Below are 15357 nucleotides of genomic sequence, written 5' to 3'. Positions count from 1 at the left end.
TGAGTCAAGAGAAAAAGAGAGAGAGAGAAAGATAGAGACAGCGACAGTCTTCTTGGAGTTGCCTAACTCTAACGGAGACCACTATACTGCTATTCTCTTTTTCTCTCTCTCTCTCTCTTTCTTTGCTATTCTGGCCCCATTTCGAGTTGGCATACCACGCTAACATATTGTTCTGCTAATCTGACCTGCACTCATTTCTGATATTTATCGTGCATGCACGCATGGTACATAAAAAGAGACGCAGGACATTACGACGAAGGACATTACGGAGGAGTTTCTTAAAGACGCAGGCGCTAATGCGCGTAAAAGTTTATTCGAGTTACTCGAACAATTGTGTTTTTGTTTGCATTCTTGATTTTCTATTTCAAAATGTTATCTTTTAAAACTTTTATTTTTGTTAGAGAATAAAGAATAGCTGAATTTTGAAGTTGTGTATGTTATACTTGATAATTCTCTCTTAATATTCAATCTAATCAATTAATTTACTATCTATTAATTACTATTATCTATTAATTAACATATCTATTAATTTACTATTTATTGGTGATAGGAAATCACATTATAACAAGTACAAAGTTTAAATTTACACAAAGATCATTTTTTTGTATAGTTTTTTTTCATAAGCAAAGTTTTTATTCTCAAAACTTTTATTATTTATTTTGTACTTGTTTTTATATAAATAAATATAAATAATGATGAGAGCCTGATATGTAAGTGCACAATTATTAATTGAGTGTGAATTACAAGAATTTTTAATGTAAAGTAAATTTAATTCAAAAAATTATATCAGACGCTCGATTAGTATTACAGATATATAAAACTTCCAATTTACTCCAATTTAAAGAAATTATTACAAAAAATATTATCTCGAAAGAAAATCTGATTCTTCGTTTTTTAGGCGGAGTATGTTATTAATTCAGTTAGCATTAAATTTTCATCTTTAAAACACTAGAAAAGAAATGTAGTTCTAATTTTGCAATGATACGTAACGTCGCAAAGAAATTACATACTATTTGTTGCAGTTATTGTAGATACTGTAATGGGAAGAATGTATTTTTAAAACAATAAATGAAGATGCAAAATAAATAATAAATATCAGGTATAGATAAGATAAAAATAATTCTTATGACATGCATAATATCGTAACTTTATTTATTGACACAGTTTTAAATATATTTCGACACATATATTTCATAAGTAATCTGTAAGTGGAGCAGACACACACACATGTATGTACAGAAAACAACATCCATGACAGATTCTTCGACAAATAAAACTTACTTTATCTCTCCTCTCAATATCAGATTTTTTCTACTTTTCATTGATTAAGTTATTATATATATTACATGAGATAAATTATTAGATTATTTAGTTGAACATAAGAATGTGACCTTGTACGTTTTTCTCTTTTTTCTCTTAAATATCTACGTATATAATTCTGAAATCTATTAAAAATTTGTCAGCAGAAACCAATAAAAAGTCAGATAAACAATATATAAGTTGCAAGGAAAAAAAAGACTGAAAGGTACTTTTTTCTAGTTGTACTCACATAGGTCTCGTAAAAGTGGCCTATGGAAAACTTGAGAGCCATCCTCGATGCAAAAGTTTATCTGTCCTGTCGCTTTTTTCTGCTATTTCCTGATAAGAACCTATGTTCTTCTTCAGAGCTCCTTCCGTCGTGTGATGTTCATGGACGGCGAGAAACTTCTCTGCGCGAGCCGATTCGATTGCAATTAGTTTGGCTGCACTGTAATTAATGGAGGACTAGATCCGAAGGCGAGAACAAGAAAGAAAGAAAGAAAGAATAACAAAGAGAAAGATAAAGAGAATGCGAGCTAAATTAGCAACCTATAGTGTGAAAGGTTAGTCAATCTCGGTTAGTTTTCGATCCAGCCGCACTCTAGTGACTCACTTTATCTTAATTTATACGTGATCATTATCGTATAGCCAATATGCGATATGCGACATTGGCAATAGCGATGTTATGAATCACCAGCTAATTACATCCTGAAAACTTAAAGATTTTTACAAGAAGAAAATAATTTTGTGCGCCTGTGTGAACATTACTAGCAACACACATAGTATGGTAAAAATATATTTAATAAATAAAATAGACTAATGCTGGTTGTCTGTTGCGTGATTTGTTTATTGTAAATAATTCCCAAACAATTATTCTTCTCAGTAACTAAAATTGTGTGAACTAATATAAAAAAAATTAAATAAAAATTATCTAATTGTTAAAACAATTGTTTGAAGGTAATGTACAAAGTCATATCTGCTTGATAAAGTTTATATAAATCTTGGATTTATACAAATAAAGAAATTATCGCGTCAGTGATGTCATACCACTGTGAAATGTAGAGACAGATGTAAAGGTTTTCCTCATATTTTACAAATATTCTTTGGTGATCGCCCGGCTAATGACTATACGTCGTATTTCACAAGTGCCTGCACCGATTTCGTACAGCTTTGCGTCTCGCAGCAGCCTGCCCGTTGAATAATCATTGATATATCCGTTGCCGCCTGTTGCGCGAGTAAAAAAATATAGTGTGAGTATTAAACTAAATATATATATCTTTACAATCAAGTTTCATATTCTATTATTTTTAATGTGCTCGATATTTACCAAGTATCTGTAAAGCATCTAACGCTGTTTTTACAGCCTTTTCACTAGAAAAAAGTAATGCCGCTGCGCAATCCTTACAATTTGTGTAACCATTGTCGTAGGCTCTTGCAAGAAGATATACGTAACTTCTACTTGCATTCAATGCCGTGTACATGTCCGCAATCTTCCCCTAAAATATTACAATTTTAGACAACACTACAATCGTAAGCAATTTCGAAACATGTATAATTTTACCTGTATGAGCTGAAATTCTGCAAGATATTGATTGAATTGCTTTCTTGAATGAGCATATTCAAAAGCAATATCGCAACAGGCTTGCTGAATGCTAAAATTTGTATTTTTTTTTAATATTACTCATTATTTAACGTTTATTTACGATCAAAATGAGCTGTTTAAATGAGAAAATCTGTTTTTGATCAATTTTGTTATCAAAATTGCAAACAAATTTAGAAAATATAATTCTTATTTATACAGACATTCTAAATTCGTAAAATTTGTATCCATTAACCATCTTTTAAACGCGCGAAACATAAAGAAATGAAGGAAATAAAATAGGTGTTCCGTAAAAAAATAAACTATCTTTTATATGTATAAATATTTATATGTATATATGTTATATGTGTTATATTATTTTCAAAATACCCCAAAGGTCCACCGGATAATATCAACCGTTCCAAATCCAATCCACTGAAGAGTATATAAACTCCTTTATTAACCTCTCCCAAAATGTTTGCGGCTGTAATAGGAATGATTAATTAAAAAACTTTAGTGAAAGATAAGAGAATGATTATAATATATACTTTTTTGAAACAAGCTTTGAATTATATATTAATTATATATTAATCTATATTTACTTTTTTTATTTAAGCGATTATTTACCTGGAACTTTACAATTCTCGAAGATCAGCTCGCAAGTATTGGAGCCGCGCATACCTAACTTGTCCAGTTTTTGCGCTGTGCTGAAGCCTTCCATATCGCGCTCGATGATGAAAGTGGTGATACCGTGCTGTGGTTTCTTCGCGTTCGGATTAGTCTTCGCGTAAACTACTAACGTGTCTGCATTCGGACCATTAGTGATCCAGAATTTGTTGCCGTTGAGTATGTAATAATCTCTTTTCTTCTCAGCTCGTAGCTTCATGGAAACAACATCAGATCCAGATCCCGGCTCTGACATTGCTAGTGCGCCAATGTGTTCGCCGCTGCAAAGCTAAAAAGAAATAGTATTAAAAGTAATTTGTTTATATTATTAATGTTGATATATGATTAACAATTTAAGCAAAACTCTCATTTGCAATTTAAATCAATATAGAAATATATTATTAATACATGTCTCTCCTTTTTCTATTTCATATCTATATATTTCTATTAAAGAATATACATATACAATGTGTGTGTGTGTGTGTGTGTGTGTAAATAAGTAAGTAAACAAGATATTACCTTAGGCAAGTATTTATGCTTCTGTTCCTCCGTACCGTTTCTGTGAATTTGGTTAACACAAAGATTCGAATGTGCGCCGTAACTAAGTCCAATAGAGGCTGATGCTCTACTTAATTCTTCCATAATAATTAAATGATCAAAATATGTGCCGCCCGTGCCTCCATATTCCGGCTTTACTGTGATTCCCAACAGACCCAATTTACCCAATTTTTTCCAAAATGTCTACATATGTATATAAGTTTTTTCACATCAATTAAAAAATTGTATAGAGTAAAGAAGGGTGTTTACAAAAAAAAGCTTATTTTGTTGTGTTCAAAAGAAGTTAAACATTTTTTAATAGTTTTTTATGCAAAACCCTAATGATACTAATTAAAATTTCAATTTAGATTTAAAGTCAATACAAGTTTATATGTCGGATGTACGTGCATATATACTAATAAATACACCAAAAAATTCGAAATTTAATTTGAAAATTCATCTAAGATACTTGGTTTGCATTTCATACCCACACAGATCCATCCATCCAAACATCCATTAAACACATATAAATAGTACTCGACGTGTTTGTGCAAACGTATGAGAAACTTTTAGTTGCGTCATGTAATTTCGCTATTAACTATAGAATTCTCATAAAATGTTTTACATTTTTTGTCAAAATATATACATGCTATATTACGCTGTATGTCATCGATACGTACATATATATGTGGTGTAGCAACCTGTTTTAAATGTGATGTCACGCATTTTCCTGAATTAAAGTCAATTTTTTATGTTCTTGACATGTAATATATTTTGACTACTATTTTTAGATTTCTTATCTTAAAAATTATAAGAGATAATATCTATTTATACTTCTTTGGAGAACAGCAAAAATAGTAGTATCTTTATAGTATATTTATACTCACTCTTAATTCAGCAAAATTATTTTGTTTATCGATTTCAGCAGCTTTAGGTGCCAATTCTTTTTGTGCAAAATTGAAAACGAGCGAACGAAGCTGATTATAAGCAAACAGAGAGAATATCAATTATTATTATTAAATATTTTGTAATCGTATATAAAAATATTTTATATTGCATGATTTTTTAATGAGAAAGGAAGAATGTAAAATAAAAACTTGACATAGTGTTTCAATATATGTATTTTATTATGGTGAATAATATGCACATCTAACAATTTATTTTATTCATTTTTATTTATATTTTCAATGATTTCATAGTAGTTTCAGTGATGTTTTGAATGCTACCATAACATTCTACCGACATACAGGGTGTCCCAGAATTGCCGTATCTCTCGTAGGCAGGTAGAAAGAGTAAAGCTGAGTCGAAAAGTCCTGAACCATTTTTTTCTATTATAATAAAAGAGTAATTATTGAGTAAATCAGGCTTATCAGCGCCGATCTTTTTAGCCAGGCGCACGTTAGTGAGCCGCGCGCCTAGTGTGTGTGAGCGCACGCGCGGCTCACTGACGTGCGCCTGGCTAAAGGTCGGCGCTGTGTGTGAATGGCCTGATTTATTCAATAAAAAATTACTCCTTTATTATAAGTAATAGAAAAAAATGATTCAGGACTTTTCGACTCAGTTTTACTCCTTCTACCTGCCTACGAGAGATTATATCCTGTATGTAAGATTGTATATACAATTTAAAAAGTTGATCACCGTTTTTGAACAGAAAAGGTACTATTTTGATGACTTAAATTGTCATGCAAGTTGTCCACGATCCAAGTTCTAGTATACTTAACTTGTATTGTACTTTGACCGATTTCTTGGACCGTGTACACAGGTTTTTGTTTTTACACACTTTGCAAAAAGTTTATTTCTAAGCTTAGTTATCTGTGAATATGATAGTTAATATGCGTATCTCAAATAATCGATGTAAATTAGGTCTAGGTACCATTATACATACAAGTGTGCTCAGATCAAGTCCTAAATGAGAAAGAAAATGTGTAAAGAAATTTGGAAAATTATTTTACTAACCTCTTTCTGTTCATAACTCAGTCCATAAATATTGTCATCGATATTACAATACTGCGAGACATTATTCATGCCAATTTTATTAGTACGATATTGAAACCTTGCAACTTGTCGTAAAACATTGTATCGAGGCGCAATATTCATCTTACTGTTTTTATAATTGAAATTGAAATAAATATAATATTACCGACTTTTCTCTTTTCTTATGTTTTTAAAGACCTTAAACGTAATACGCTGTATGTAAAAGTTCGTGAATAGATAAGGGCACAAGAGATAAATCATATTATCAGAGATCAGAGGTCGATTCTGGGAGCTTTCCGGCTACGTACACAGGCGACACTGTGTAAAGCCTGTTCTACATTGATCGCAAGCGCAAACGCAAGGAACAGGTCTGNTAGAATTGACTAATCGTATTGATCAAATCAGTCAATTGACCAGCGTGATTGGTCAATTCTACGAGATCTATACCTTGCGTTTGCGCTTGCGATCAATGTAGAACGGGCTTAATAAAGCCTATGTCACACTACGGATTGGGATTGAGATTAGATTGAAATTTGACCAATTAGAAAAAAGAAAACCAATCCTAAGTTTAGTGATCTTCTCTCTGATTGGCCAAATTGCAATCCAATCTCAATCCTAATCCGTAGTGTGACATAGACTTAACACAATGTCCATTAGTGTGAGAAAGAGCATATCAGTAGATCTGTTTTTTTAATCTGAACTTGCTACACTAGTTCAGAGTTTATCTTTTTCTTCCAATGTGGAGTGAAAAAGATGAACTAGTGCGATCAGTTCAAGTAAAAAGAACAGATCTACTGATACACACACTAGTGGACACCGTGTTGCACAGTGTCGCCTGTGTACGTAGCTGAAAAGCTCCCTCTGTATAGGTACCTTTTCATACAGCAGCACGCTGCAGCAGCAAAACGTCACATGACTCAAATTTTCTAGGACTGCTTCCGCTAGATATATTTGCTGCTCTTACTTAACCCTCACTCGATGCCATTGTCTGCAAAGTTCAAACGAACAAAAAGCAGCAAAACCGGGAAAATTTTATTGTTGATACTTATGCAATAATTATATAATTCCATCAACAACAAAAAATGGCATCAAATGAGGGTTAGGTAAGAGCAGCAAATATACCTAGCGGAAGCAGTCCTAGAAAATTTTAGTCACGTGACGTTTTGCTGCCGCAGCGTGCTGCTGTATGAAGAGGTATCTTAAAAATGACTTGTAGAACGCGATACAGGTTTAACGTCAGCGTCAACTTTAACAGTCGGTCAGCTAAACTTGGATTAACTTAAACCTTGTGAAACCGGAGCCTTAGTGGATATTACTGCTGGGAAAATATCAATTGGAGTATATCAGCTGAGCTGTCATGTATTCCACAAAAACACCACGCATACTTTCGATCCAGAGTCATGTAGTATCAGGATACGTCGGTAACAAGAGTGCTACATTTCCTTTACAGGTGATTGAAAAATTGAAAATTGCGTTTCCGATTGTTCCTGTCATTGTTGATTGATATTTCAAATTTTCTCCGACACTTGAAAATTAATTCTTTTATGCAAGTGTACTTATATATTGATAAGAGCAACAAAAGTCAAACAATATACTGTACTAGCTAATAAAAAATTGTGTTAAAAAATTTGAAGTTCATGAGAAACAACTATTTTAATGAGTTTCAATTCGGGAAGACACTTGATCATTCTTAATCGTTCGAGAATATCAAAAGTGCATTTCAAAAACTAAGAATGGCTCTTATAAATAATGTTTTGGATAGGAAAAATTGAGGGACGATTTAGTTATAAAATTGTAATTTTTCCATTACATAAAGAACAATACTTAGGCTCGATTTCTTCATACCTGCCGATAGCTATTCTCTGAATAAAGATATATAAAAAGATATACTTTATCTTTTAGATAAAGTTATCGAGAACTTATCAGAGGTAAAGAAATTGGACATTATTATTTGAAGCTGTACATAATTTACGATTGACCGCAATATACAATTATGGCTTCTGCAAACAGACGCGTTACGCAATGAGAAATAACACAGTTAATCATTTGCTCCTGTAGAAAAGCAACATATAGATTGGATATTGCGTTGTATGCAACGCGTTATCCAATCGCTTTCTGTCTGTAGAATTTCTTAGACCCAATTTTTTCACTCCTAGAGTTCTCGATAACTTTATCTAAAAGATAAAGTATATCTTTTTATATATCTTTATCTAGAGGATAGCTATCAGTCATTAGAGATTAGTCACACATTATGTGTTATCCTTTGAAATTCTTTGTTTTGTTCAAATATTAGCATCGGAAAATTCATATTTCACTGATTTACTGACAAAAAAAGTCATTCTCTCTGTACACGTGGGTGTATGTATGCATGCGCGCGCAGAAAGAGAGAGAGAGAGAGAGAGAGAGAGAGAGAGAGAGAGAGAGAGAGAGAGAATAGTATGTTTGAAAAAACAAATATTAAATGATTTTAATTACAAATTAATAAAACTTTACATTTAATTTTTAAAGTACAACAATTTTGAAGAAAGTTACAAATTAATGTAAATTAAATAAGAAGTAGGTAACAATCTATGGATTTTTATAGAATAATTCAATAGTTATAAAATTGAAAGGTTCTTCTACATTAGTTGCAAGTAAACGCAAGTCGCAGATCTCGTAAAATTAATTAATTGCATTATTGAAATCAGCCAATCGACCAACATAATTAATCAATTTTGCGAAACGTACAACTTATGTTTGTGACTAATATAGAAGGACTAAAAGAAAAGCAAACTAATTATATACAAATGTAGACAATTTTAAATAAAATAAAGATAATGCACTTTTTTTTATTAGCTATTAGGCTTTGAGGTTGATGCAATTAACTCGGTACAGTTATCTAATCATACTGGTTATAAAGTATTTAAAGGTCAGATACTTGATGATAAAAACTTAGGTAAGGTGAAAGAAGAATATGTAGAATATATAGAAGAATATACCAAAGTGAATTTATTAATTGAAGAAATTTTCCTGAGATATGTTATTAATATTTTAGATGACTTAGTTGATGGTTTAGCACAAAATGACTTAGATCATTATACACATTTACTAACTGGGTATATTGGTTCTGCTTCCTTTTTAAAAAGAGTAGCATTACTGGTTACAGCATTAAAATGTAAAAATCCAAATCTTATATATGGTATGTCATATTTATTGACTGATGCTAATACATAGATAAATTTTATTTTATTTTTATTTTATACTACAATGTATATTTTTATATTGTTTACTAATAATTTTATGATAACTGATTAATATTTTTTCTGCTTATCTTACTAGTTTGCGATCCTGTTATGGGTGACAATGGAAAGATGTACGTCCCAGAAACATTGAAAGAAATTTATAAGAAGGAAATAGTACCATTAGCGGATGTGCTAACTCCGAACCAGTTTGAATTAGAGTACGTATACTTCATAAGATATTAAAACTTATTATAACAAGTATTGTTATTTTTCGCCAATTTTAATGCAATTATATTATTTGATGTTTTCATGTTGTAAGAATTCCTATATATGATTTCAATTTCTTTCATCACGGTTTAATAACATACTGTATATTATTATTGACTAAAATTTTATAAACAATAATTATAGTCATAAGTTTTAAAATTGATATAGTTTTCTTGTGATTGTTTATATATATTAATTTTGTTTTTCAGATTGCTAACAAATCAGAAAGTCACCAATATGATTGAATTAAAAAGTGCAATAAAAAAATTACATCAGATTGGGCCACAAACTGTGGCTGTATCATCAACCGAAATTGATTCTAAATTGACAGCAGTAGTCAGCACAACTAAAGGTTGATTATGTACAAAAATAAGTTTCTAAAGGATTATAAATTACATAAAACATTTCTGATATTTGATGATTTTGCGGTGTGTTATAAGAATTCACATAAATAGAATAAGAATTTCAGAAATAATAATACATGTTTTTTTATCTCAGATAATACAATAATGAAAATAGATATTCCCAAAATACCAGCAACTTTTACGGGTTCTGGAGATCTTTTTGCTGCATTATTTCTTGCTCACTTGTATTTACAAAGTGATATGAAAACCATTATGGAGAAAACTGTGAATTCCCTGTACAATGTGCTACTTAATACTTACGAATATTCTAAAGGTAAAAACTGTTATACAATAATGTTATATAAAACAATTATTATTTTATTATTGTTTATTATTTATTATCATTATAGCATGTACAGATGTTGATGCACAGCCAGCAAAAACAATTGAACTAAAACTTATACAAAGTAAAAAAAGCATTGAAAATCCAGAAACTCGTCTGTTTGCGGAATTTTTATAACAATGTTAAATCATGAGAGACTTGTTTATGGTCTAGAATATTATATATATATGGTGTGCTTGCGTCAAAAATGTTGCATTTAATCTATAGTACACTTTACGTATAGTATAGATAAATGCGCGCATATGCGTGAAACGGAACGCAGCTTAAGTCTACAAAGCATTTGTTAAATTGCACTTATTAACATTCGAAGACGTTTTTCGGGTTTGAATCGCGTTAGTGTTATTTTTATACCGATATTTCGTGAACATTTCAGTTTACTTCATCAGGGTTTCAAGAGCAACCTGTATACACGTCAATATAAAAATAACACTAACGCGGTTCAAACCCGATAAACATCTTTGAATGTTAATATAACACACCGCAAAAGCATCAAACATCAAATTGCATTTATATATAATATTGCAAAAGATCGATGTTATATATATATAGTAGTGTCTCGCTAACTTTTTGCTCCACGATTCCGCGAGCGGAAAAATGCCGAGAGAGGTATTGTTCCGTGAATTGCCGACTGTTATTTCTGGCACGACCACGGGTTTGACCGCCGCAGAGTCTTCCTTACCAATTCGCGCAAAGCCTCAGCGAAGCATTTCTAGGAATTGGTGGAGATAACTCCCAGCACGATACCGAGGGAAAAATTCCACATGTTTGCGATGCACTACTGTAATAACATCGATCTTACAATAATGTAAAGAATGTAATAATGAAATTCCAAAATCCGATGTACCTGTTTGTTAAAATATATATAATTATTTATTCATATATTCATATACTCTCATCCTGTATATAATATAAAAATATGAAGATTTTACTAAATAGCAATCAGTTTATCATTTTAGGAAAAATCCAGAAGTTTTATTTTAAGATTTTTTGATATTTTGACGTCAAATACGTTGTACTTCTTTGCTTAAACAGCGCTTGCCCCTTCGAGAGGATTATAAGCCAGTCTAAGACAGATTTGTACCAAGATACTCAGATAAATGTGATGTGGGACATCACGAATTCAAAAAATATAACGAAGACAGAATGACTTTTGTGTCGACTGTGTCTCCTAAAAGGAAAGCAGCTAATATTTTTCTGTTTCAATTGTGGGCACTTCTTATAGGCTGCTTTCCTTTTAGGAGACACAGTCGACACAAAAGTCATTCTGTCTTCGTTCAGTATTTAGTGAGAAACAAAGACAGAATGACTCTTGTGTCTTTTAAAAGGAAAGCAGCCATAGAAGAGGCTGTGTTCAGTTAAGCAAGATGGAACGAACTAATGCAGGAAATGCAGGAAATACAGGAATTGGAACTAATGAATTCCTGTATTTCCTGCATTTCCTGCATTAGTTCGTTCCATTTTGCTTAACTGAGCACAGCCCTGTGTTCCTCCTCTTCACCCCTAGGCTGCGTTCGGAAACATCACTTGTATATATTTTATCTTTATTGCTCATTATATATAAAACAAAGATAGAATAACGCTCGTGTGTACGCGAGTGCTATTTCCGAACGTGACGCTACTATTTTTCTATCCCCACTTTTCCACTAATATTCTATCCAGCGTTGCCGAAGGTGTTATGCGCGCGTTTATCTATAGTACACGTCACGTATAGTATAGATAAATGCGCGCATATGCGTGAAACGGAACGCAGCTTAAGGAGACGCACCCTATACATGCTTCTTCTCGATAGGGACCTTCATTTGTTACTAGATGTATATTTTATGAACTGTATTCTAACCTTAAGCCACATAAGCGAGCACTTGTGGCATGTACCTTTATTCTCTCAATAAAAAAAAAAAGAATACTTAACCTCAGTATGCGGACTTGAATCGAAATAATTTTCAATATTATCAATTTTTGTGGTACATAATATTGTTTTTCTTTCAACCAATTTGTAACGAGTCATATACACTTTGTAGTCGTTTCAAGTGTATGTCACGAAATTAACAAGCGAATAACAACATGAGTTATCGTTCCTAGGTTTTTACTCAAGCAGATGATTATATAAACAATCACATTACAGATTAATGACAATGCTACAATTTAGTGCAACACTATACACCGCAACTGCTAGGCTCACACCTCGTTCATCCTGGCATTTTGCAGCCTTCATAGCCAACAACTCCAGCACAGCAACCTCTAGTGAGCAACCTGTTGTTTCTGTGAAAGTAAGTCGTAATTGATAAAAGAAACAAAGTCATTTTTCTTCTTTATTTATATGATCTTTAATAATAATTATTATACCTATAATTGAATGTTCAACTTGATCTTTTGACAGAAAATATTGCTGATGATTTATCTTTCTTTTAGGAAGAGAATAATGTTAAATTCTCAGAAATACAGAACAATATTTTACAGAAAGAAAAAGACCAAAAGTTTCAGAAAATAGGAACTCAAACAAAGATTTATTCATCAGAAAAGAAATGGTTGAATGAAAATGATAAAATATTTACCAAACAATTTCAAGCTGCTACATCTGTAAATGACTTACTGGATTTGGCAATAATACCAAATCTGTCTACTGTTAATGCGCTGAAACTTATATCAAGTATAACTAATCAGATAAACAGTGGAAAATCACACATAGTCAATGTGGAAGCTGATGAAAGATTTATTCATCTCAGAAAAATAGTACAGTTTGGTGGTGAGACAAAAAATATATCATTGAGTGATGATCTTTCAAAGTATTCTCAGCTATCTACACCTGCAATGATTGCAGTAAGTATCAGTTATTTGTACTTAATATACATATGTACATTGATGTGTATTTTTTTATGAAGGTAATAGCAAAGTTAAGAGAACAAGGAAAGAGGCACACACCACTTTTAAGGTTGTTGTCATACAACATTGTCAAGTACAATGTAAAGTTAAATCTAAAACAATGTGCAAGTCTTTTATATAGTATGGCTGTACTTAATTTTCCAGATATGGTATGTATATACATATACATTTCTAATATGTTCTAATATATTAATGATTTAACATGTGATAAATTATACAACAGATTCTATTGGGAAAAATCGTAACCGATTTATTGGAAGGTATACCAAAAAACACCAAAGCTGTTACAAATAAATCCATAATAACATCATTAGGATTTTTACATTACAAGAATGAAAGAGTACTCGATGCATTTAGTGATACTCTTTATGCAGAATCACTCAATTACAAATTTCAGGATTACTCATCAATACTTCAGACGTTTGCAGCTCTACAATACAATACAGAAAAATCGAGATTGTTTATCGAAGTATATGAGAACATTTTTTACTGTTTTTGATAATTTTTCTAAACTTTTCATATAGATTTTTGTTAACACTTCTTTTTTTGTGTATAAAATTTACAAACAGTTATTATTTTTGTGGCCAGAAATTTGCGGAACTCGCAAACCAATATCAAACTGACTCAGTTGAATGGTTAGATATTGTTTGGTCTTTAGCAGTTTTGGATGCAGTGCAACCTTGCCATGTAGAATCTGTGTTGGATCCTAAATTTGTGGACAATCTAATCAGTCTGTATTTATTATCATATAACTGAAATATTCTATATAAAATTCAATATATACCTTCAATATATTTATTTGTATTACATGTGATTTCTTGTCTCTTGTTCTCTTACAGTTTCTACCAAGCTAAGTGTGTCAAAGAAATTAAAATTATTAAATATCAACGGTGTTGCACAGTTTATACTGAAGGATTATAAAGGTAGATATCCGACAATGTGAAAACTATACTAACAAGGAAGGACACACGGTTGACTACTTTATCGATTTTGACAAGTTTCAACAAGAATAATTTAGAGCTCAAAATATTGAATATGCGTTCAAGTATTGTACCACTGCGTTTTGTGAAAAGATTTTTTCGTTTCAAGTATTATGCAGAAATAGATTAAGTATTATTTCTTCGAGACTAGTCTCGCGCTCTCACTGCGCTACGAATCGCTGCTTATCCAGCGTTCTATCTTTTATTCATAAATTTACCTAACGTAGAAATTTCAAATCTGATAAAATCTTTGTACAAATCGTTGTTTATAAGGCTCATTGAAACAAACATTTGAACATGTATCATATTTTTGATTATATAGTTTATTTCTCGTTAAAATCGGTTGATAGCTCTTTCTTCTTATTATAAATTTACAAATTGTTATTATTTTAAATTACAGGTCCTTTTTTAAATACAGATTTAGAAGTATTTAAAAATATACCTTTAGTCAGAGCAAAGGAAAAGCAAATGTATATAGAAGCATTGTCGGAAGCACTAAAGAAGTTATTGCCATCTTCTTCTTACTTTGAAACAAATCTGGATACAAACATGGGCTTTTTATTAGGTAAATATTTTAATAAGTAGAATTCACACACACACAAAATGTGTGTCTGTGTGTATATATACACATGTATATCTGTTATATTGATTTCTGCTTAAGCACTTGGAAATTATATTTAATCTCTAGATGCAGAATACCGTATAGATGATCAATATAAACTTATAAAAGTAGAAAATTGGGACGAACAATCTACTAATGTAAAAAGGTATATAGTTCTAAATTACGTAATAAAAAATAAAATTAAATAATAATTTAAATTTTACTCTATTAAATCAAACTCTTTAAATACAAATTTATAATATTTTAGTAAATAATATATAAACGTATATCAAAATTAAAAAATTACAATTTTTTAATTATTAGATATCATAAGAAAAAGTATGAATTTAACAAACGCAAATGAATAACTGTTTCAGGATAGGAATAATGATACACGATTATCACGATTACTGTCGAGGACAAAACGATCTCATAGGATCAGCATATTTATATACACAATTGTTAAAAGCCAGAAGATACAACCTCATAACAATTTCTTATGAAAACTTCAGTATACAAGACAAAATTGACAAACAAGTTAAATATTTAAAAGAATGTATGAATAGTGTGCAACATGCAACATCAACGTAATCATATATATATATA

General features: G+C 31.1%; 3 protein-coding genes across 8 annotated transcripts; 2 read left to right on the top strand and 1 right to left on the bottom strand.

Annotated features, from left to right (window-relative positions):
* Nucleotides 1–1158: 1158 nt before the first annotated feature.
* Nucleotides 1159–6334, bottom strand: LOC109851914 (isovaleryl-CoA dehydrogenase, mitochondrial). Of its 5 annotated transcripts, XR_002249948.1 has the most exons (11): nucleotides 6038–6334; nucleotides 4969–5058; nucleotides 4064–4285; nucleotides 3506–3833; nucleotides 3269–3362; nucleotides 2861–2951; nucleotides 2627–2795; nucleotides 2347–2523; nucleotides 1849–2007; nucleotides 1550–1747; nucleotides 1159–1445 (listed from the first exon to the last, which is right to left on the bottom strand). XR_002249948.1 is itself a non-coding variant. In XM_020422514.1 (9 exons), exons 1-8 carry the CDS (start codon nucleotides 6176–6178, stop codon nucleotides 2390–2392), a joined length of 1269 nt encoding a protein of 422 aa, XP_020278103.1. In that variant the 5' UTR covers nucleotides 6179–6334; the 3' UTR covers nucleotides 1768–2007; nucleotides 2347–2389. The 5 variants fall into 5 exon arrangements, 3 of the variants coding, with proteins under 3 accessions (XP_020278103.1, XP_020278102.1, XP_020278104.1); XR_002249949.1 differs by lacking the exon at nucleotides 1849–2007 and having other exon boundaries at nucleotides 1160–1445; XM_020422514.1 differs by lacking the exons at nucleotides 1159–1445; nucleotides 1550–1747 and having other exon boundaries at nucleotides 1768–2007.
* A 648-nt stretch (nucleotides 6335–6982) lies between these two features.
* LOC109851944 (pyridoxal kinase) lies at nucleotides 6983–11169 on the top strand. The gene is made up of 7 exons (XM_020422579.1): nucleotides 6983–7505; nucleotides 8891–8990; nucleotides 9090–9233; nucleotides 9374–9494; nucleotides 9753–9895; nucleotides 10042–10221; nucleotides 10298–11169. The coding sequence occupies exons 1-7, from the start codon at nucleotides 7413–7415 to the stop codon at nucleotides 10405–10407; spliced, it is 891 nt and encodes a 296-aa protein (XP_020278168.1). The 5' UTR covers nucleotides 6983–7412; the 3' UTR covers nucleotides 10408–11169.
* A 961-nt stretch (nucleotides 11170–12130) lies between these two features.
* LOC109851943 (protein TBRG4) lies at nucleotides 12131–15349 on the top strand. 2 transcript variants are annotated; one of them, XM_020422578.1, is made up of 10 exons: nucleotides 12131–12319; nucleotides 12413–12557; nucleotides 12700–13107; nucleotides 13170–13319; nucleotides 13394–13639; nucleotides 13759–13900; nucleotides 14010–14093; nucleotides 14551–14715; nucleotides 14839–14917; nucleotides 15129–15349. In XM_020422578.1, the coding sequence occupies exons 2-10, from the start codon at nucleotides 12417–12419 to the stop codon at nucleotides 15340–15342; spliced, it is 1629 nt and encodes a 542-aa protein (XP_020278167.1). In that variant the 5' UTR covers nucleotides 12131–12319; nucleotides 12413–12416; the 3' UTR covers nucleotides 15343–15349. The 2 variants fall into 2 exon arrangements, with proteins under 2 accessions (XP_020278167.1, XP_020278166.1); XM_020422577.1 differs by having other exon boundaries at nucleotides 12132–12251.
* The last annotated feature ends 8 nt before the right edge of the window (nucleotides 15350–15357 follow it).

Source organism: Pseudomyrmex gracilis, unplaced genomic scaffold (genome assembly GCF_002006095.1).
Source record: "Pseudomyrmex gracilis isolate BER0280 unplaced genomic scaffold, ASM200609v1 scaffold_22, whole genome shotgun sequence".
Lineage (NCBI taxonomy): Eukaryota > Metazoa > Arthropoda > Insecta > Hymenoptera > Formicidae > Pseudomyrmex > Pseudomyrmex gracilis.
Note: the sequence above shows the minus strand (reverse complement) of the source record. Positions and strands in the feature narration are given on the sequence as shown.